Source organism: Festucalex cinctus, chromosome 6 (genome assembly GCF_051991245.1).
Source record: "Festucalex cinctus isolate MCC-2025b chromosome 6, RoL_Fcin_1.0, whole genome shotgun sequence".
NCBI classification, from domain to species: domain Eukaryota; kingdom Metazoa; phylum Chordata; class Actinopteri; order Syngnathiformes; family Syngnathidae; genus Festucalex; species Festucalex cinctus.
The window spans coordinates 20,818,193-20,842,921 of NC_135416.1; the positions used below are offsets into that span (position 1 = coordinate 20,818,193).

General features: G+C 38.0%; 1 protein-coding gene and 3 non-coding genes across 6 annotated transcripts in view; all 4 read right to left on the bottom strand.

The window, feature by feature from the left end:
• Positions 1-24,729, bottom strand: part of rgs12b (regulator of G protein signaling 12b) — a 59,686-nt gene that overhangs the window by 18,810 nt on the left and 16,147 nt on the right. For all 3 annotated transcript variants that reach the window (XM_077524593.1, XM_077524594.1, XM_077524595.1), the window contains exon 5: positions 21,232-21,351. In XM_077524593.1, the coding sequence (XP_077380719.1) occupies positions 21,232-21,351 (120 nt within the window). The remainder of the gene's footprint in view (positions 1-21,231; positions 21,352-24,729) is intronic.
• trnak-uuu (transfer RNA lysine (anticodon UUU)) lies at positions 23,103-23,175 on the bottom strand. Its single transcript has one exon. It is a non-coding gene; the product is annotated as a tRNA-Lys (tRNA).
• Positions 24,023-24,095, bottom strand: trnak-uuu (transfer RNA lysine (anticodon UUU)). The gene has a single exon. It is a non-coding gene; the product is annotated as a tRNA-Lys (tRNA).
• Positions 24,308-24,380, bottom strand: trnak-uuu (transfer RNA lysine (anticodon UUU)). The gene has a single exon. It is a non-coding gene; the product is annotated as a tRNA-Lys (tRNA).

Below are 24,729 nucleotides of genomic sequence, written 5' to 3' on the forward strand. Positions count from 1 at the left end.
GGAAAAACATGCGATATGCGATATACTTGCTGAATATAGCGATATTGATATTATTGCGATATTTAACATGTACCTAAAGAAATTTCATTTATATTACCTAATGAAAGAAAAACATTTTTCATGTAGCAAAATAAGCAACCTTAATGTAATCTTAGTTAATTAATTGTAATTATGTCTTGATAATTTTCAACTATTGAATGGCGATGCACATTTTAGTTAGCATCTGACTGATCAAATTCATATAAAAAGCATGAAATTCCATATAAAACTTATTGCATGCCTTTGCGATATGCATATTGCAAGGGCCAATATCGCGATATCGATATTTTTTCGATATATTGTGCAGTCCTACTATAAGGTACTGTATTTTCTACCTCAATATGCCATATTGGAGCAGCCCATCACATATTATTGCACTGGCTACATTTTCAGCTCGTAAAGCCTCCCAATTGACCCCAGGCTCATCTTGAATTCATTGCTCAACTCCTGAAATGTAAGACCTCCCACCTACTATCATGTGCAAATGTTTTCATTGTGAGTCGGCTCTCTGTGTGGTGTAACATTTACAATACAAACTAACTATCCATAAAATCCACATGGGAAAGTATCACATAAAGCCCGAAACTGATGTTATGGTAAGGCCCTGGTAATTTTTTGTTTTTGTTTGTTTGATTGTTTTTGTTTAAAATGGATGCTGAGAAGGGGAGACTACTGCGTGGAGAACATTTTCTGCATGGGGATGAAAAGAATAAAGTTGTTTTTGGGTTTTTTTCCCCAGAAAGTCATATGATGTGTAATGGGATGATTACAGTAAGCTTCCGTAGCTCCACAGGGGAGTGTCTACTTTCTACGGCATCATAGTGATTGTGGCTAGACAAAATTAAACTGGATTGTCCTTGTGACTTTAGTTAGTCACTAGCCTTTCCATTACAATATTCAAGAACGACCTCATTGTCTGCCGTGGTCATCTTGTGACAGATTCAAAATCCATATGGATGTAAACAAATAAAAGGAATTGTGATAATGATGTGGCGAATCTAGGCATGACCTTTGCAAATCCGAGACCAGAAAACAAGTTAACTGGGTCTGCTTGGGTTTCATCACTGCCGTTTTTCGCAGGCTTCCTGACACGTTTTGGCCCATTAGTTCTGACATTAAGCAACCAACGGCAACAATAAAAACAGACTCAAATCATATCGATTGACTATTCTACATGAAAACAATAGTTGTGGTTACTTCCCTTATATGATTTACACGAACATGAACTAAGCTCGCCATCCGTTGATTTAAACGGTAACCTGAGTATATGGGAAAGGCCTTGAGGAAATTCCCTACATTCCACCTGAAGAAGGAAGGTGTCAGGTGAAAACAATAACACACAACACTGAAAAAAATCCCGAACATGCCTTGAAACATCCCCGGATCAATCATTAACCAAGGTGCGCTAGCCTCCTTGAATCTATTTCGATATTCTCGACAAATCAATTATTTAATCTCTGTGGAAACAGAGTGAGGAAGGAACCTTTCTGTTCCAGCGTAACTGTGCCCTGTTGCACAAAGTGAGGCCGATAGACGCATGCCACCAATAATAACAATAATAATAATAATAATAACAACAACAAATCTTGCTGGGCATGCTCACAGTTCACACTGATCAAATCTCATAAGCTACACGACGGCGTAGCATTCAACATGCTGGTGACTTCACGTGCAACTTGTCTGTGGACTTCTCTGGTCACACTCTGTGAAATGTGTGAATTTCAAATATCATCTGGAAGAGCAAAGGTAATTTCCCTGAAGTCAAAAGATATTTGATATGACTTTGTCGTAGGTGACTGTAGTCAAAGTACCGCAGAGGGCCACAAAGGGACAAACCCCGTCATGGATACTTGCCATAGATGCTACTCCCTTTGCTGATCAGAGCTTCTTGCACACATGTCAGTGGCATGTGCTTTGTTTCTGGTACGTGTGTGTGTTTCTAATATATAGGAGAATCCTGTTTTATGTAGGGTACGTTCGTCTTCAATCCCACCCTCTTAATGTGATCACTTCCAGACGTTCCCTGCGGTGGGGTGGTTTGGCCCCTAGTAAAGGCCCTAAATCTGTTCCTCTTTTCCTTTCCCCACTCCCCCACAAACGTATTCATGCTCCCTTTGGTGTCTCCCCTTTCACTCAATAAAGACTTATTTACTAAGACTAATTAGAAACCTTCAACTCATTCTCGTCATTACTTTATTATCTTTTTTCAGGCTCCAGTTTTATCACCCTCCTGCTGCTGGCCTATGCCAGCTATTCCTGTTAGCAGGAGTGAGAAATAAAAGGTTTTCGGAACTTTCCCACACATTGATGTTGCTGGAAAATGTTACCTAAGAATAAAGAATTAAATAATCCCGACAAAGGTTTTTAGGTTTTGTTTATGCTTAGTTCCAATGAATGACACGAAGGAATAAGAGCGAATGTGAATCTTACTTTAAAATCATCGAGAAAGACATGACAGTTCTCAATTGCACAATCAATGACAACACTCATCACATCACTGGTACTCAAAAGGAAAGACTTTACCACTATAGAAAACTGAATTATTGCTGTTCTTGGACCTACAACTTAATTTGCAGTGGTTGACTCTCCACTACCATAGGAAAACTGCTTCCCTCATCGCGAGAATGCTCTGACGCCACAAGTGCGACTACACACTATTAGTCAGAGAGATGCTATGAGAAGGAACAAAAGACAGGGATGAGGCTTTCATCATGTTTGATGTCAACTGTATGTTCTAATGTAGGCTATACAGTTTGATAGACATTTATATATCAGGACCTTGTGTAAATTCCCCTCGCTACAATTCTGAATTCTCTGTATTACATCTCAATTCACATAAGTACATTAACATTAAAACAACATGATAAGGTGTGTTGGTTAAGTAAGAATGCATTTATGACAAACCAGCTTCACCAATGAGTAACCACAGTGATTTACATCAACCACATTGTATCACATGTGAACAATGTAAACTATGTTTACATGCAGTCATAACGCTTTCAAAACCCACATATTGGCAATATTCAGGGTTTGAAGGGCCATGTAAACACCTGAAGGTGAAAAACCCGAATAAGACCCCTGGATTACTCCGTGGCCTTTTCTAACCCGAATAGTTGGTCATACCTTACGTTGCTATTCGCTAAATTAACCCAACTTGAAAACATTGATTTCTCAGTGATGCTTTCAGTTCTTTTCTGTCTCTACAGTGAAAATGCCAAAGTGTGTATAAACATATACCTGTATATGCGTACCTGTAGTAAATCCCTATTACATCCCTAACAATAAGTCATCTCTGGTTGCGATGGTACTCCTCTTATTACATGCCATCTATACGCATGTTTACCTGTTTATTCCGCATTCAGTTCACCATGTAGCCATGAGTGCTTCTGTTTTTGTTGGGCTTCTGTGTATTTCTGCATGCAGGAAGTGGCTGGTCACCTTGTGCGTTACTCTGAAGTGATTTATTAGCTGTAAAAGGGAGGCTTACATCATCTGCGACGAACCCAGGACGTTGGGTTAAACACTCAGCACAATTTATAGCCATCCGCTCCAACTGTTTTTACAATAGTTTTACTTGAAACACTATAAAACAGAATCTTCCAAAACATTCCGTGTGTGCACATGGGCTTCAAGATGGGACATCGACTCCTTAAAAAACAATAAAATAAAGAAATAGATCTGTTTTAGAGGATGAGACACAACGCAGGTTGTGACACTTCACTTGGTGAATTAAACATGACTATGTGTGAGAGAAACTACGAAAAACAAAGACAACACTGTTTGCACCACAGCAAACTATTCCTGGCTCCGTCCTTCAGCAAGGAACGAGATCCACGCACGTGTGTGAGACCAAAGTCAATGATTCCAGAGAAGACTTAAACATGGAGAAACACTGATTTGTTGAAGTTGTCTTAAAACGGTGGTAGAGGGCCCAAAAATATCAAACTCACCAACTGACATTTAGATTTTGGAAAACACTAAATTCCAAATAGGACACACACTCAAACTCAATTCCATCTAAAGAGGAAGCTGTCTGAACGTGTGCGTGCCTGAGTGTTTACTTTTGAATATGAGGTGAATAGTGGCGGCCATTGAGAGGACCTGAGACACCCTGCCAGGTCTTTACAACGGCTTCGTCTGAATGGAGGAGAGGGAATATGGAAACAGGCCTTTCTGGCTTTTAATGACCCGAAAATAACCCACTGGTGACTGCTCACGTGTGAGCATCAACGTTGAAACCACCAATGTGATCCTTGAATGTGGTTGCACAAATCACAAGCTAATTCAAATTCAGAAAAGAGACAAACTAAATCTGAATCACTTGATCTCCTGAAATTCCGGAGAAGTGCGAATGCCTGTGAATGACTTTGTAATCAATATCCGCAATCTATGTAAAGGAAGGAATGCAGCTGATGTTCGTTTCCCAACAAGTGAGTCACACATCAGATGTGACTAAGGGTGATAAACAGTCTATTTGACTTGGCTGTTTTCCGAACGCACCACTGACACATCATAGAAAATAAATGACAGTCCCAAATACAATTCAATCAAACACATCTGTTTGAACAAAATACAAATACTGTAGCAAATAGTCACAACAGTAAATTCATTAATTGGAGAAGAACTGAAGCAGTAGAAGCAGTTGGAACATCTTTCCGCAGATGTGTGTTTTGGGTGTGTAGAAATGATGCATCACTCATGACTAACAGTGGCCAGAATTATTTTTTATTTTTTTGGTCTTAGTGACCATTTGTCCTCATTTCTGTCTTAGACACACATCTGGCTTTTGAGCGCAAGAGAAACAGCCCAGAGCTTGTTTGTCTTCAGTGTCACTTTACCTCACCATCTACCTTTTTCTGTTTTTACTTTCTCTCAGGCAAAAACTCTCTTTCACTATTTTTTTTAAATTTTTTATTTTTTATCTACAGCTCAGATCAATGTTTTTTTTATTTTATTTTATTTTATTTTTTATTTCATGTGCCATGGACGTTATTTGTTATGAAAGTAAGGAGTTAATGCAACAAAAGCACAAAAACACTATGGGCCTGATTTACCAAGATCCCAAACAGGCAACAGGTGTAAAAGTGGTGGGGAAGTGGGGACAGGCATATTTAAAAAGAAATAAGGGCTGGGAGGAAAAAAAAGGTTTTTGCAAGAGGGTCACGTATGCAATCCACAGACATTTCCAGTCTACATGAACATCCATTCTACTGTATCTAAACTACACATGACCTTTTCACACTCTCTTAGTATCCTTGTCAGGGGTCACCACAGATTTTACACTAGATGCCTTGAGAGTGGCGCTAAAGAGGTTAATAGGATAATCGAATCTAAAAGGATTTGATATTGACAGCCCTAAAAGAGTTTTTCACAAAAGTAGCAGTTATGGTTTTCACCATGGAACATTTTGGAAATAACTGCGAGCACAAAATGAGGTTTGAAGTGATGGCAATGGAGTGTTAGTAGAAGATAGTCATATAACTGAGTTGACGAAAATAAACGGAAACTCCAAGTTGAAAGTTTTGTCACAGTTGAGTAGCTGCAAGGCAGCCCTTCAGAAGACAAAATTCCGATAGATGATATGCTACAGTGATTTTTGTTGACATTTCAAAAATGTTTAAAGTGTGAAATTTCCCCTTGCCGCCTTTCAATTTTTCTAACTCAGGAACAGTTTGCGTGCTGGTTTTCACCTGTCATCTGACAGGCTATTTATTGGCACAAAATCAGCCACTGCAATTCGTCTGAGGATTGATAAATTAATCTATTTGCATAAATACTGCTCCAACAATGCCTAAAGTGAACTGGCAGTAATTTAACACTGTGCGGCAGACGCAATCCTGGCTGCACCTCGTTAGTAGATCAACTTACAAACCTGTTTTTGATGTTACTAGGCCACACCCATTAAAGGTACACATACAGATGTTGTGACTTCCTGCTTGTCTCTATGTACAGTAATTAAAACCAGTTTAATTCTTTACATTGACTTATCTTTTTTTTTTTTTTTTGCTTTTTTTTGTGTGTGTGTATGTGTGCGTGCAAATACGTATAAATTTATACTCATTAATTCACCTAAAACCTTATAAATATCCCATTACCCTTCGCCTTAACCAGGTACTTCAGAGTCTTGCCAGAGTCGTGAGGTTCAAATGGTCAGGAGACCAGAGAAAAGGTCAGAAAAAATAAAGATAAAAGAAAGATAAATCAAAGTGAAATCCAGCACCGACCAAACACTTCCTGCCTTCCCCATGGTTACAAAATCAAAGTCTTACGCCAACCCCAGAAGCCTCTAAATTCCAACAAATTAACGAGATCTCAAGAGACCAGAGGAGACCAGAGGAAAAACTACATTGACTTATCAATATGTATGTACAGTGCCAATTTTTCTTAATTAAAAACTAAAAGAAAAAAAATGTGGTGGTTTATATACATAATGGCATTTCAATTCATTTCAATTGAATTTTGTTTTGATATACAAATAAATGAAGTCACCAGTATGCTGTGCTAGACTTTGCCTTTTATCTTGAAGTTAGTTTTTACACAGTTTTATGAAAATAATAAATAAAAACACTAAGATTAGCAACATGTGTAATCCAGTATGTGTGTGAGAAAGGGAGTGAGAGAGTATGCACTACTCACTGTATTGAAGTTCCAGACCCGCTTAAAGGAGAGCCTCTTCCTCAGGCTCATCCTGCTGACTACTGACTACTTCGTCTACATGTTGCTCACAAAAACACACTCACGCACATGCACTGGGACACCCACTGATCATCTTTAGAGATATTTAGAACAGGAAACCCAATGTAGACGTCTAACATGGATGTAACCAGGGCTTTGCACATCTGTCACACACATGGACACCCCCACACACAACAAACACACTGAATTACAAGCAACATTTGCTATTAAGCCAACACGTTGCAAACACACGTTTTCCCTTATAGGCTGACACACTCACACACGTTTAACCGACACATTGACAAGGAAGTTCCATTCTCTCCCAGTCTCTCACACACACACACACACACACACACACACACACACACACACACACACACACGCAAACGGCTTGTTTCCATAGAGACACGCCCCCATCAGGCAGTGTGAGCTGAGGAGGGGGAGGGAACAAAGGTTAATCTGCCAATCATATTCCAGCACAGCCCTCGTCATTTCAGCCTCTTCCCTCTCAACAACCTTTTCGAATCACAGCATTTTTTTGAATCCCTTATTTCAAATCCAACATTTTTTTTTTTAATCCTCATGTAAATTTCCCAGAGGGAGCCTTCCCAAAGGGATCAATAAAGTCAAGTCTAAGTCTAAGTCTAAGAAAAATTAAAGTTACCAGGTAGTGTCTTAGTGCATTAAAGTTTTGATTTGAAAAATGAAGTTTTTTTGATAAGTTTTAGAAGATAAGATAGCTCTTAACTCATGTTGTTTTTTGAATGTTTAAATGTCCCAAAGACGTATTTATACAATTTTTTTTCTTTTATGTTTTTTTTTTCATGCTAGAGCATACAGAAGGCTTTGAACTGCATAGAACGGTTGACACAATGATAGTTATTACAAAAACGGCAGCAGAGTATAAGAGATCAACCAGGGACATGTTGCAAACATGCTGATGTCCCCACAGATTTGTGAATGATAAAAGTTAGCTATATTCTAATGCTAATTACTGCAAAACAGAAACAGAGAGAAATATACTTTTCCTAATGAAAAAAAGAGACTAATCCTTTCTTTTGGTAGGTTCCATGTTTTTATAACAATATTACAATATTCTGTGGTCCTTGCAAAATCTGTCAAAATCCAGTAAAACAGCCGGGAGCGAAGGGGGTTACTTCAGTGAAAATGGCTGGGAGTGAATGAGTTAATATGAAAACAAAAAAATGCACTGAGCTAATATCACACTCGTTTTTTTATAGTACAGTGCATCTTTTTAATTTTAACTCAATTTTATGAATTATTTAAAAAATTACTGTATCAATGACTAAAAGATCACAAGGGTCACGGGTTTGCTATATATAAATAATAATTATATATATATATATATATATATATATATATATATATATATATATATATATATATATATATATATATATATATATATATATATATATATGATATGATATGATATGATATGATATGATATGATATGATATATGATATGAAATACCTAGTAGGTATTTCATTACATATGTAAGTGAAGTTTGGTCAGCTCTATTTTTTACATTTATTATAAATGTTATGTTTGTAAAAAAAATCCTCACAACACATTTTATACATTTTTCTCATAGAGGTGTTTACATTAAAAATATGTATAGATAGATAGATAGATAGATAGATATAGATATAGATATATAGTTGGGTTCAAAATATTCTTAAACTCAATAAATAAATAAAATGAAATATCTTGAGACCCACCCAGAATGTCACCCACTTAGCAACCTCAAGACACCCACCACTCACTTTCACTCATACAGAAACAAAGACTGCAATTCAATATGTGCATGTGGCCTTTAAGCCTACATCTCACTCCCCTAATTTCCTGTTATGGCTTTCTGGGTGTTGAGTGGGGGTATAAAGTGAAGGCATAGTTATGCCAGACATTAAAATGACAACTCAATATTTACATTATCACTCTGCTGGCAGTGAATCCCAAAAGCCAAAAGCATTTTTTTTTTTCCAACGCAAGCCTTTCACTTCTTCGTCCACAATGCTGTGGTATTCTATTGATGAAGTTAACCTTCCACATCACTGTCTCATAGCAACATCAGGGATGGCTCTAGCATGCGGCGCCCACCACTACCACCACCTCGCGCGCACGGAGGCGAAGCACATTGCCACAGCCTTAATGACACAGCCTTCAAGCGATACACAAAATGCCACCCACACCCAACCCTCCTCCCAGCCACCTCCCAGGTAATTGCATGCCCAGACATACAGTATGGAGCATGACACAGTCCAAATTGGTTAAAAATGATGCTCCGTAGAGAAAAGGAGGGGAAAAGAAAAAGGAATGTTATACTGTACAACTATATTGGTGGGAATACGGAGGCGAACCACACTTTTGTTAGACAATCAGCAGGTTGTATAGGAGTGACTGTCAGAGGATGAAACAGTTTGTTACTCATAAGTAATGATAATGTCATGGATAAATAGAAATCAATTGGACAATCATCTGTTCAAAAGGAAAAAAAAAACATTGCTGCATTGATGAATACATAATATCAGATTGAAATAGCGGAAGACACATGACTGAAGTGTTGCCTGAGTGGGCAAGAGTAGCTTTGTGAAAATTAGAGACATCAATCTTGCTTATCTTTTCTGGCAACGGCCTCAATTATACCTCTTGATATTTTTTCCCCCGCGACCCTTGTGAGGAATAAGCGGTCAAGAAAATGGATGGATGGATGGATATTTTTTCCCACTGGCTTGCACACAAGTTCATCAGTAAAAAAAAACTTCAACATCGCCCTCTGCTGTTAGAATTAAAGTATTGCAGAGAGTACAGCAAGCCAACTGAGATCACTGAGAGGCGTGAGATCATTTGATGGCATTAGATCTTTTGCCCTTATTAGATATTCAATTTTCTCAATAATCCTACAGAGAGCATGGACGGTGTTGCAGAAGTGGCAAGTAGCAGAACATACGGATGGAATTGAATGGAGAAGCCAAAAATGTTCTTTACAATAATAGGTTGCATATGCTCACACTAGTCTAAACATGGCATTCTGATTCATATTGCATTTGTGAAATATGAATTAAGCAGCCAATCCACCTGTTTTTAACCATCTCAGGGGGCGGCCATTTTGCCAACAACGTCAAAAATGAGAGCACAGATGCTCATGGCTCAGGTAACGATCATCAATCATCGCTCACCTGTTTTCTGAGTTTGGTCATATGACATTCGCAAGCAGAGCTGTGATTGGTCGTTACCTGAGCAACTGTGATGTCATTTTCAGCTGTTATGGACAAAAACGGATGGATTTTGCAGTTTTAGTCAAACAAACGCAACATTAATCCGAATACTGTTTAGACTAGTGGGGCTGCCTAGAACATATTATAAAAAATATTTTGGGGTTGTCATGACTGAAATATTTTGGTCAAAACATGACTTAAGTTTGTTTTAGAATGTGACATAAAACAAAATTCTACTTATTACATTTGACGCGTGTGCCTATGCATGCATGTCATCGCAATTAACTGGTTTCTGGCTAAAGGCTGCTTCGTCAACCACAAGCGCAGCAAAAATGAACACACACAGCAGCGAGTGACTTATCACATGGCAACATTTGATTGTGCTCTTGAGGTGAACTGCGCCCATCTGGCACTTGTTGAAGGGGAGGAAAAAAAACAAAACAAAAAGAGGCACTTGTCTTCATGTGAAAGTGGAGCTTCCATCTGACGTTGTGCCTGCCATCCTGAGGTGTTTCATGTACAGGAGCAATGTTGACTCATCATCTGATTTGCCTTCCCTACAAACACTTGTGGTCCCAGGGGAAATCACGAGGAACACACAAGTAATGTGTGCGCGGGTCACTTATCTTTGGGCATCGTATTGTGTGATTGTTCCTTTTTGGGAGGCTATGAATGGGTGTTTTATGTCTGGTGTCTTGATGGAAGGATGGTTGGGGAGGGGGGGTCTGGCCTGTTGCATAAACACGCTGATTAACTGCAAACTGCTGTTGGTGAAATTTGGTGAAATTAAAATAGATTCTACCCTTGGGCCGAGAATGACTAACTGGCATCTTTATACTTGATGTGATTTTTATAACACATCCAGTGCATAACTGAGCGTGTTCTCTCTTGTTTGCTTTAATAGACTAAAGCAAGAAATCAACAGGTTTCTCTTTGGTGAAACATTGTCAAAAAACTGGCTTGTGATTGGCTTGCGCTAGTCACATGACCTGTCATTCCAGAGCTGGGCAGTGCGAGTAAAGTTTCAGTACATTCAGTGCATTTAAATAAACATGCAGTTGATCAAAAAAAAAAAAAAAGAAGATAAAATTGACAAATTTAAGAAGTTAGGTTGAAGACCATAACAAAAACAAGGTTGCGTTGTGTCATTCACACGCACACAATTACTCACTGGTTGTGAGGTCTTTTCCGAGTCCCCACTCAAAGTTTGCTGCTCCATGAAGAAAGATGCAAGTAATTTCCAACACTACATGTGACGGCTCCCCAAGGTGCTCGTGGCTAAAGCTTGATGCCGTCAACCCGCTCCAGAACGCGGCTGTTGCTAGATCCCCCTTCCAACTTGCTTGCTCTTTCTCATCTCCCCTCCTCTTCTTCCTCCTCGCTCGATCGTCTCCCTCTCCGCTCTCACCCTCCTCTTTCTCTGCATTGCCACCCACCCTTGTGTCATTCCTATTCCACCCACACTGTTGTCTGTGAGAGGCATGCACATACACACTAATCAGATGCAGAATGCGAGGGAGACCCCCGCCTTGACGGAAAACACACCATAACCTCCTACATATATATACTCGGCTCTGAGTGAATGCGTTACCTTCATTGCCCTCGTCTGTCATCTCATTAGTATTCCCCGTGCACGAGTGACATTCATGACAGAGGGAGGAAAAGGGGGGGGGGGGTCGGGGGGGGTGATGGACTGACTTTGATCTGTGTTGGAGGACCAAGAGATGACAGAGCAAACAGTGGAGTGGATGGCACAGGTCAGAATGATCAGGGTGTACAGAAGAGTTGAGAAGTGGATGCATTCCACAACATGCCTTGACACACAGTGGTGATACACACACTCACACCCCCACTTACAACCGTGCCCTTCCCCTACATGGCTTTGGAAGAGCCCTGAGGTCAGGAAAGTGGGTGCAGCACCACTTCACTAAGTGAAAGCATTTTTTTTTTTTTTTTTTTTTTTTTTTAAATGGGAACTACCATCGATCAATCAAATCACCAACATAATAATTTTTCCACAACACGAATAATTAAAACTCCTTCTCATTCCTGCACCCAAAGTAAATTTGAAACTGTTGGAGTATCAACATAGTTTTGGTCTCTTTTTTTTTTTTTTAAATAACCCTTTGAATTTCTCTCCCAAACAGAATCTGTTTAAGTGCTACTGGCACTGAGTAATGGAAGTTTGAATAACGGCATTTTTTGGTTCACCCAATTATTTTTCACAAAATCTGCCTTGAAAATGAATATAGAATGGGTGTGTTGGACTGGAAAACTGTTAAGGATTGTGATGGATTGGACCCCAATGCAGAATGTTCCAGTAATATTTATTGTAGCAAACCAAAGTAACAAACAAAACTGGTGTATACAAAAGACCCCAAAAACAGTAGAACAAAAAGCACTACCACACAAATAGGATAAATTACAAACTACAAACAAATAGGGATTTACCAAAAGGGAAGTCAGTACCAGGAAAAAAAAAATAAATACTGGGAACAAAGAGAGCAGACTGTAGCCAAACTAGAATGCGCACAGCAAACAAAACAAAGGAATGATCCAGCAAACGTGCTGGTGTGCTGGGGAGCCTTAAAACAAGGACTTAATTTCATTTGCCCTCAGGTGTGCACCTCCCTGCTCAAATGCACCACCTAAAGGGCAACTCGTATATTGGGGGGGAAACTAAACTGAGAAAAACAGACAACCAAGAGAACATGACAAAACCGCTACAGGATCAAAGCTTGAGGACTTCCCTAGCTCCAGTTCAAGTTTGACAATAATACAACAGAAAATGAGCATTTTAAACAGGTTCTTCCAAAACAGGGGTCCAGGCGAACAAAAGTGTGACATTTGGGGGACCTTTTAAAACATGTCAAGTCTGATAAAAATTCATTTTAATTTGTCACTATTTAATTTAGCCGTAGTTGAGAGACTGTATCCACATTCATCTTTTTGACATGAAATCAAAGCAAACGCACCAAAGGAATATGTCCCTTTATGACGCGTTATGATGTTCTGTGCTATGACATTAGCGCCGCTGGCTTTCGAGAAAAAAAAAAACCCTGGCAAACCTCGCCATATTCAGAATCTCATAAGCTTTTCTACATGTCGATCACCATGAAGTTTTGCTGTGAGCAGCAATCATGCATCATACGAGGGAGGGCATTTTACGTACATTGTCGTTGCATGGCCATGACAGACAGAGGAAGATGTGGACTGGCACCCCTGGGTTGACTTGTTTTTCCATTTATTTATTTATTTTTTTTGACTTGGTTGTAATTTTTCATACATTTTTATACTTCTCTGTCAAATTACTGACATTTGTTGCAATTCTATGGGCATATGTTAATTTTGCCTGTCTTTTTCCTTTTTTGGACATTTTATGGCCATATTTTAAATATTTTTTCTATCTTTTGTGATAATTTTTTGGCAATTTGTGAACATTTTATGGTAATTTTAGAGATTTCTTTTTTTGTTTTTGGACATGTTATAATTACTTTGTGAACGCTGACTTTTTAGTTTTTTAAAAAAAAAAACATCTATTTTCTGACTTTTTTTTTTCTTGGCAGTTCCAAAGACATTTTAAGGTCATTTTGTGCCTTTCTAATTTTATTTTTGGACATTTCATGATTACTTTTTTGAACATTTTCTTTTCTATTTTTTTTTTATGCAGTTCTATGACTTTTTTTTTTTTTTGCAATTCCATGAACATTTTATGGTAATTTTCTGCTTTTCGTCTTCCTTTTTGGCCATATGTTGTAGGACATTTTTAGGTAATTTTTAAAATGTTCATCTACCTTTTGTCTCTCTTTTTTTGACTATAAATAAAATATGGACAATAAAGTGACTCTGAGTCTGACATTTTTTAATATTTAGTTATTCATTTTTTATTTAATCATGAATTTATTTAAATAATATTTTATCTAAAAAAAAATAAAAAGAAATAAAAATGTAATTTTTATTTTTTTTATTAATATCCACTTTTTTTTTTTTTTTTTTTTTTTGAGAGAGAGAGATCCAGGAAGCTACTGGAGAAGGACTAAAGAGTCATAATGTGACTCCAGAGCCTCAGGTTCCGACGAAATGGGTGTACAATGGCCATTAAAATTGGAGATACTGCTTTTGGGAAGTTATTAGAGTGCACAAACGCTGCACACATTTAAAGGAGCAATTTTACAATTAATATTTAAACAAAATTATAAAATCATAAAATTTGTTTTTAATTATTATTAAAACATTGTGTTAGTTTACCAACAGATCCATAGACAGTATTAATATAATAACTTTGTTCAAGAACTCATACTGGTATTGGTATGAAAAAGTGGTATTGAACATCCTTATTAACTCATTTGCTCCCAATAACGTGTAAATACGTTTTTTTTTTAATGTTGTAAGTGTCCCAAAGTCGTTTTTTTGTTGTTGTTTTTTTATGCTAGAGCATAGAGACGGCTTTGTTGCAGCCTCTCAACTGCAAAGAACGGTTGCAAAAATGGTAGTTATTACACAAACGGCCAGCAGGTGGCAGCAGAGCAAAGGAGATCAACCAGGGCCATCTAGAAAAAAAAAGCTAAATTACTTATAATTTTAAATAGATTTGTGAAAACTGATGAAACTTAGCTCTCTTCTAATGCTAATTGCTGCAAAACGGAAACAGATAGAATCATACTTTTTTTTTCCTGATGAAAGAAGAGACTTTAATCTTTCTTTTGGTAGGTTCCATGCCTTTATAACAATTGAACACAATATTCTGTGGGCCTTGCAAAATCAGTCAAAATCCAGTAAAACAGCCGGGAGCGAACGGGATTGCTTCTGTGAAAATGGCTGGGAGTGAATGAGTTAAATAGTATGCTAGGGCCAGATAACCAGAAACTGTAGGAGAAAATTTTGTCTGAAGTTTGATGTGGTAAAGGCACAAAAGATCAAAAAAGAGCCTCCCCGTGTCCAAGAGACAGGCTGCATTTGTCTCCAAAATAGGGTCGCTTTAGGCAAAAGTCATGTCTGCATCACGCAAAAAGCACAAAAAAAAATCACTTACATAAATATTCACTGATACAGATCTAAGATAATGAAGATGAATTTGTAGGAGTTCATGCAGTTGCTAAAAGGATGCCATGCGCATGTCGTTACGGTACACAGACAGTCGCCAGGCAAAGAGTTCTCAAAGCCAGTCAACGTGATTCACTCGCTCTCTTTTTGCTTGTGTGCAACACAAATGACAACCACACAAGCCAGCCCAAAAAAGTAACACACTACTGTTTCCACTATGGAGTAGAGTGGAAGCTCGATTCACGAACGAATCATCTTCACACTGCCATCCACTGCATAATAATGAATCTATCAAGATGACTGCATTCAGGTTAAACCAGAGACTCATTATGATGAATGACAATGGATAACATTAATGTCAAATATTTCAAAGTTAAAGCACAAAATACAGAGGCTAGATTAACTTAAATCAAGACAATTGTAATTGTAAAATATCCCCCAGAGGGATTGTGGCACCGAACAACCACGGCGACTAAAGCAAATTTGTCTTTACTTACTTCTATGTTTGTGCATTACAGAGTCCATGTTGTTTATTCCCACAAATTCAAGAGTAGAACAACATTGCAGATTGCAGATTGTGGGGGAAATATTAGCAATCAGCCTTGCAATCAGCCAATTGTCTGTATTGTAGGGCACTTAAATTCGTGCATTCAACCCTTAAATTGTTTTTTTTTTCTTTCTTTTTTTGCCCTGCTTTCATTGGCGAGTCTTCCTGGTAAACAGCTTATAGAGAAGTGAACAATTGTAGCCACAATCACCTTGCCATTTTGTGTTCAACCACCAAGGACCACTTGAGAATTGTTGATGCGGGACAGTGGCCTTTCAAATGATTAATTCCATTTGATGCACAAAAATAGCAACTCTGAAGCACTTCTTGGAATAATATCCAGGTTTATTAATCGCGACACGGTCAAATGCACTCACCCAAGTGGTTCGTTGGGTACATCTACACATATACAAAAATGAGATTTAATACAAGAACTGTATAAAAAAAAAAAATCTGCCTTTGTAAAGAAAATCATGGTTAACTCATTCACTGCTATTGACGGCTATGTACGTCAAAAATCCATTTGAACTGGGCTGGCAGCGAATGAGATCATTTTGAGTGGTACTGCTGGAGACGTATTCATCACATTTTTGTGGTTATAGATTGCAACGGTGTACAATTGGATACAATTGTAATTGCAACATAGTGAGCAAGGTGTTTCAAAAGGTTTGTCCATCTCTTCCAGCAACATGAGCTAACTCAAATATAAGAAACGACCCTCGGTATGATGTAGTGTAGTTTTACACCACAATCAACAAGCACAGCAATAAACAGATCCGCAGTTTCAATCAAATAATAAACCCTGTGCATTGTGCAGGAGTATCTAATATTGTGGCCACTGAGCACAGGTACTATGTGTCATAAATGTGTGGATGGTCTTTTAAAACTGCATCTCTCCCTATATTAGAGTGGGATTAAAATTGGCTCCATTAGGGATGACTGCAAGAAAGGGATTGCGGTACATTTACTTTAAGGTGGAATAGCTGTGACAGGCCATTACACACAAGGGCCATACACAGGTATTTTCCCATAAGGCAAAGAGGGAAAATCTATTGCACACTTGTCTGGCAGAGCAGATTCTATGATGCTCATTTACAACTGTGAGGAGCAACTCCCTTTCAATTCACATTATGAGGCCAGAGCTTTAAGAGTTTTTTCATTGTAATGTTTATCGGTTTCTATGCTGGTCTATCAAAATACAGTCAGCCACAATAATGTTTACAGTGTTCCCTCACTTTTCGCGGGTGATAACAGTCCACCCGTGGTAAGTGAGTTCCATGAAGGAGAGGTCACTTTGAAAAAGTTTGTTTTTTTTCCTCAATAACCTCTAATACTGTATGTCACCTTAACTCATTTACTCTCAGTCATTTTCACTGACGCAACCCCCTTCACTCCAGGCTATTTTACTGGATTTTGACTGATTTTGCAAGGCCCACAGAATATTGTGTTCTATTGCTATAAAAAAAAAATAAAAAAAAAGAGGAACCTACCAAAAGAAAGATTAGAGTCTCAGGAAAGAAAAGTATATTTCTATCCATTTGAATTTTGCAGCAATTAGCATTAGAATATAGCTAAGTTTCATCATTATTCACAAATCTGTTTAAAACTGTAGGGAAAACAGCTTGTTGTAACATGGCCCTGGTTGATCTCTTATACTCTGCTGCCATATGCTGGCCGTTTTTGTAATTAGTACCATTGCTTCAGCTGTTTTTGAAGTTCAGAAGCTGTATCAAAGCCTTCTGTATGCTGTAGAAATTAAAAAACTAACAAACGTATACATATGTCTTTGGGACACTTGAAACATTTAAAATATAATGCATTTATATGTTTTTGGGAGCAAATGAGTAAATGAGCTCTTCTTGCGGAGTTAGGTAAACATGCCGCTTGTTGAAGTTAAATACCTTCAATTAACTTGTTTTTTTACTTCTCCTGCAGTGCACAGAACTGTGTAGGTGCCAGCGTGTACGAGCAACAACTGTGGTCTGTTCTAAAAATAGTTCACCAGTGATGGGACACTGAGTTGCTCAGAATTAAAAGAAGAAAAATGTCAAAAAAAAAAAAAAAAAAAGTTAAACATATTATTATGGTACATGTTTCTTAATGTACCAAATATTCTACATTTTGTTTAAAGAACTAATAGTGTTGAATGAAAGAAAGATGTTTTTATTTACTCAAATATTGCAAACAGCATAAATTGACCCAAATAAATATACAGTGAATCTGTAATAAGTGAACCACAAAGTAGTGAGGGACCACTGTACATACATCAAGTAAAAGGTAAACTTGCATAAGTGGTGATTACCTTCGAGACATTTATGTGCACGGTGAACAACTGCTTGGTCAAGTTGGCCAAAGTGTCCAATGGGATTGCTGCACATGCACATTCATGCGTTCAAATTGGTGGCCCTTCGACAAGGAATTGAGAATGCATGTAACTACAGAATCCTTCAGTATTGGACCGCCAACATGGCGGACAAACAAATATTAGAAACCATGATTGAAAACTTAAAATTGTATTGCTAGAGCGCTTGCTGGCTTGGGTGTATTAAAAAAAAAAAAAAACGTGTCAGTATGTGTTTGTGTATTTGCACAGCTCCCATGTGCTTTTGTGTTGAAACCATTCTAAGGACCAGCTAGTGCTCATTAAGAGTGCCAAAAATGTTTGAGCTACCCCTCTACAAAACACCAACGCACATACACGCACGCACACGCATCCACACACATCCCCCATGGTCAACACAAACACAAAGCTGTCTCTGTCTGTGGACATTATTGCATGAGCACAAAGAGAAAAAGGCCTAATGACCGGAAGAAAAAGGTAAGATAACGAGGGAGGCGGGTGCAGAGGAAAGAATACTGAATATAACGATAACATAATTGTCTACAAATAGTCACAATAACACAGTGGTGACTTCAAGACAAATGTCATGCCATGGGGAATTTTTTTTTTAATTGGAAGGCCATTTATCACTGATGGCATTCCACTTCATATGTAATTCTACAATGAAGACCAACCATGGAAAAGGAAAGAATTCCACAGTGTCCAAACAGCCAGTGAACAGCGGAAATATTTAACTTTCCTCTGATCTTTATCTTCGGAGGACAGACAAGCTTAACTGTTGTGAATTATGCTCAGCCTCCATTTCACTCTCCAGCAGAAACGATCGAGGTAACAGTGTTCATGATGTTTACCTCGGTTGGACTACAATGTGCAGCATGAGCCTGGAAATTAAAATGTAAATAACAGCTCATGCCTGAATTCTTGTCAACAGATGCGTATTAGGTCCACAATGATATGCAATACACGATCAATATCATAAATGGGTGGCTTGAATGCAGAAAGCTATTCTTACTGGATAGAAGATAATGTGTTGACTTTCAGTGAGGTATTGATTTAACAAGATATTTAATATTGTGGTTGTAGATGGCAGATTCGAGGTGCATCATACTCAGAGCTCAAAAAGTTGAAAAGTCGGAAAATGTCACAAGTTTGACTTGTGAAAATATCGAATACAGTAGTGCCAAATTCAAACAAATTTTCATGACAAGTGCCACTGTAGCTTGTTTTGCATTTGTAAAATTGATTGGTGTATAATTTATATTTACTTGGCATTAAAAATGTTGAAAATCTAGGCAGCTTTTAACACACCATAAAACTTATCGTTAATTCTTGCTGAGGGTAAAATTTGCAGTTTCGTACGGGAAAGTTTGTTTTGAAATATGAACAAATTACTTTGATCGGCTTTCACACTAAGCTAACACAGAGTCCACTGTCAGACGTGTCATTTTATGCTTTGACATCGCATCTCATAGACTCGAGGTTGGATCGTTCCTACTTGATTGTAGAAGTTGTCGTTTTGTAAGAAAGAAAAATAAAATATTTATGTAGATCACGATTAGAAAAAAAACAAAAAACGTATTGCAATGAGGTTGAGACGTGTAAAATAAAATAATAAATAATAACAAAAAACAATTGGCAAATCTTTTTCAACGTATATTCAATTGAGTAAACTACAAAGTCAAGATATTTAACTCATTCACTCGCAGCCATTTTCACTGAAGCAACGCTCTTCGCTCCCAGCTGTTTTGCCGGATTTTGACTGATTTTGCAAGGCCCACAGAATATTGTGTTCTGTTGCTATAAAAACATGGAACCTACCAAGAGTCGCTTTCATTTGAGTATTTTTGTATGTGTTTCCTTTTGCAGCAATTCACATTAGAATATAGCTAAATGTCATCATTATTCAGAAACCTGTTGAAAATGCTGGGGAAAAGTGCTTGTTGCAACATGGCCCTGGCTGATCTCGTATACTCTGCTGCCACCTGCTGGCCATTTTTGTAATAACTACCATTGCTTTAAGTGACCTCTTCAGGTCAGAAGCTGCATCAAAGCCTTCTGTATGCTCTAGCATAAAATACATTTAAAAAAAAAAAAAAAAAAGTATGTTTTTGGGAGTGAAGGACAAAGCATTTAAAAAATGCATTTATACGTTTTTTTTTAATGAGTTAATGTTCAAACTGATGAATGTATTTATTTATTTATTTGTTTATGTATTTTTCTTCCAAAAAAGCGGGGAAAAAGGAAAATACTATAGAAAATACTATGACAGCCCTAGCGGCTTCATAGTAAAAGAGTGCGAGTACTAGACTGGCATGCCAGCAGTCCAGACATGTCTCCCACTGAAAATTGGCGTACATTATGAAGCAAAAAATACGACAAAAGTGATTCCAGGCTGTTGAGCAACAAGTTGTGCATCTAAGCAGGAATGGGAAAGAATTCCACCTACACGGCTTCAACTACAGGGTCAGGCAAAATGGTCTGACACATTTGTAGGTTTAATTAAAGACAAATTCAGTAAAGAAACAAAAATGTTTTTATTTTCGAAAAGTACGTATAATGCCATTTTTTTTTTTAATATAATGCCTTTTTGTTTTGTTTCTGTATAGTGCCATTATTTTTGTTTCTTTTTCAGTTGATGCCATGATTTGGACTGGTAAACATTGTGCTTTCATTGTGGAAACATTTATTAAAACAAACAAATGTGTTGTGGGTTACCAGCTTCAGAGCTACTGGATCTGCATTGAAACTTTCGTGAATGCCTTCGACAGTGTGTAGACAATAACGGATCGGTAACGGTAATAATCGGTAATAACGGGGGGTTATTACTTTGAACATTAAATCTTGTTTTTGTATTGCATTCAACTGATTGAACAGATTTGCAAATTCATTTTTATTTATACTTTACACAATGTCCCAACTTCATTGGGAGGGGTTTGTATAAAAAAAAAAATCAACTTAAGTTTCTTCCATGAAGCTGCACAGACAAAAGTACGATTATGACGTCAGTAGCTTTAACGTTAAACAGTAAAAACAGTCACCCACTGTATGATCTAAATGCCAGTATATAACTGTACAATAATCAGAAAGTGTACAGTACACAGTGTCTCGCTATAGGCTGGCTTGTCCACAACTGTGTGTATGTTGCTATGGTGATATGAAGAGAGGGCTTGCGGTGTCATGTGATGATGCGCATGAGCTGCTATTATTAGAAAGAGCTGGTGCACGTGCGGCTCAAATGTGACGATAACACTCAGATGAGGCTCGAGTGTTGAAATAACACGCACCACTTGTCTGCAGATGTAGAGAGAGAGAGCGAGAGAAAGAGAAAGAAAACGTGCGCTCCTACCTCCAGGTCATCCAGCGAGCGGGCCAGGCTGAGACGTTTGGAACGTCCGAAGGAGCGCCTGGCTGAGGAGCGCTGGGGGAGAGGAGGGAAACCCATTGTCAGACCTCGGAACCGACCACCCTGAGGAGAGAAAAGACACGGGTTTCACATGCAGGTGGGGACAGCAGTGAACATCTGGGAAGCAAAATGAAGTCGTTGATCTTGACATTTGTCTGTTATGGAGAAGGAATTTTCAAAAAACATCCCAAAAACAAACTGAGGAGTGAAGATGCGGTCAGAAAATGAACATTAAATACTTTTAGTGCTCATTTCCACATTATAGATTGCAGTTGTGTTTTGGAATTTAAGTTCTATCAACACCATTAATAACAATTATTTGATTTTGTGGCAACTTCAGTGAGAACAGTTTGTGGGGAGAGCCTTTTTTGTTCTAGCATGTCTGTTCAGTCCATAAATTTGCACTTGAGTGAGTTGGGTGTGGAAGTGCCTGAGAATCCTTACCCCTGTCTCTACAAAAGAGATACACATGGAAAACAGTAATTTTGGTCACATTTCTAAAAGTACACATAGGATTCCTACCAGGAGGTTGCATAGGCAAATGAGCTGAAAATGAGGTGGACATAAACATATTCAACCTTCCATTTAAATTTTATGCACACACAGCTAACTTCACGCAGACATTTTACAATCCATCTGTAAATGTGCATCGTGAGGTCCGCCTCTACATACCTCCATTGTTTTTAAAAAGGAGAAAAATCTCACCTTGTAGGGTTCTATTAAACAATCTGGTCAAAAACTCAACAGGCATGTCATCAAGACTAAATGCCTTTCCTAAACATTGCTATTTCCTGGTCCATGCCAATCACATCTTCTACTCTTCCTTCTCTGTCATTTTCCTCATTCATCAACTCCTCAAAGATTTTTTCCATTTATTCAGCACACTTACAGCATCAGTCATAACATTTCTACCCACCTAACCTGCTGCATAAACCTCACATCTATAATTCTGACTAGCCAACGTGTATAAATGTTTCTTTTCCTCTTTACAATTTGGCATACAAGTTATCATATGCTACCCTGTCTGTACTGAGAAAATTATTCAAAGCCACGCACTCAAATTTGGATCTTTCACAAACAAAGGAGCATTATTGTCTGTACTTAGTGGGTTCTTGTAAATGTCAACTCACCTGCTGCAGAATAGTCAAGTGTCATCTGTTGTTTGGAATTTGTATGAATTTGCTATTGTGCGGAGGCAAGTTCATTTATGCAAGCAGTTTCCCCTTTTTTCTCCCACTGAAATGTTAAATTCCACATTAGACACAGGCATGTGCAGTCCTGTGTTATTGCATGCGCATGGATTCGAGTCAAATGGTAAACCACACATTCACAAATTCTGGATAGACCAGACTATACCAACCTTTACTGTCAAAAGAGCCATTTTCGGCCAAATAAATAACCAAAAATCTGTGTGGAGTCACGAAACATTTGAAGATTGTGATGAAGAAAGCAGTGTGTTAGTGTTAGTCTAATGTACGGAGTGCCCAAGAGCTAATTAGAGTCACACCACAACACACAAAAATATGACAGCAGCATCCAATACATTGACATTCATTTTCTTCTACCTTTTGTCTTCCGTTTTTGGTTTTTGTATTTAATTTTTAGACATTTTTCCTGCTTCTTTTCTTCATTCTTTTGACATTTTATGGCTATGTCTTGACTCTTTTTGTGGCCTTTTTTGCTATTAATTTTCTGATATTTTTGGCAATTTTGGGTCATTTTCTGCATTTCTACATTTAAGACTTTTGTATTTTCCGTAAAACGAATCCAATGTTTGTATTATTATTATTTTTTGTATCTGGTCTCACTAACAATGCCTGAACAGGGACTTGAACCCTGGACCCTCAGATTAAAAGTCTGATGCTCTACCAACTGAGCTATCCAGGCTTCAAGTTCAGTCTTCTCAGTGTCCTTCTATGAACTAAAAACAAAACACCAAGTAGCGAGGGTCACCAGTGATGGACTTGGGAGACTATGAAAGGCGGAAGTAGTTTTATCGATGGACTTAAATTACTGTTATTCTAATTTTGTATTTTGATACTTTTGAAGTACTCCGGCCCTCGAGGACTGAGTTTGCCCATCCCTGGTTAGAGTTCTTTTGTTTTCATGTCAGTTAAGAATGATCTGAGCATCTAAACGTCTGATGCTCTACCAACTGAGCTATCCAGGATTGGACTGCAGTCTTCTCAGTGTCCTTCTACAAACAAAAAAAACAAAACATTGCGTAGAGTAATCAGTGATGGACTTGAGAGACTTGATGAAAGGACTCTGATCTGAGTCCTCTTAGTGTCGTACTACAAACTAAAACCACAACACCGAGCTGGATATTGGCAGGTCGTCAGTGATGGACTTGGGAGACTGAAAGGCTGAAGTAGTTTTATCAATGGACTTAAATGACTGTTATTCTACTTTTGCATGTATTTTCCATATATATATATATATTTTTTTATCTCAATAAGAACACCTGGACAGGGACTTGAACCCTGGACCCTCAAATTAAAAGTCTGATGCTCTATCAACTGAGCTATCCACGCTCTGAAGAGGCCCTTTTTAGTGTCGTACTACAACCTAAAAGCACAACACCAAGCCGGACTGTCAATGGTCGTGACTGATGGATTTGGGAGCCTTTGAACAGCCGAAGTAATTTTATCACTTCAATGATGGTTACTATACTTTTGTATTTTCCAGAAGTGTTTTTTTTTTTTTTTTTAGGTTTTTTTTGTCTCAATAGGAACGCCTGAACAGGGACTTGAACCCTGGACCCTCAGATTAAAAGTCTAACGCTCTACCAACTGAGCTATCCAGTCTCTGAACTGAGTTTTCTTAGTGTCGTACTACAAACTAAAACCACAACATTGAGCTAGCTAGTGCCGCGTCGTCAGTGATGGACTTGGGAGACTTTCTGAAAGGCTGAAGTAGTTTTATCAATGGATTTAAAGGACTATTATTATACTTTTGCATGTATTTTCCATATATATATATATATATATATATATATTTTTTTTTATCTCAATAAGAACACCTCAACAGGGACTTGAACCCTGGGCTCTCAGATTAAAAGTCTGATGCTCTACCAACTGAGCTATCCAGGCAGTGTATTGAGTTTTCTTAGTGTCGTACTACAAACTAAAAGCACAACACGGAGCCGAACGTGATGGTCGTCAGTGATGGAATTGGGAGACTGAATGGCCGAAGTTGCTCGATTGATAGACTTAAATGACTGTTATTATACTTTTGTGTTTTCCATAAAAGTTATTTCTTTTTCATCTCAGTAAGAACGCCTGAACAGGGACTTGAATCCTGGACCCTCAGGTTAAAAGTCTGATGCTCTACCAACTGAGCTATCCAGGTTTGGACTTCAGACTTCTCAGTGTATTCTACAAACAAAAAAACAAAATATTACGTAGAGTGATCAGTGATGGACTTGGGAGACTTTATGAA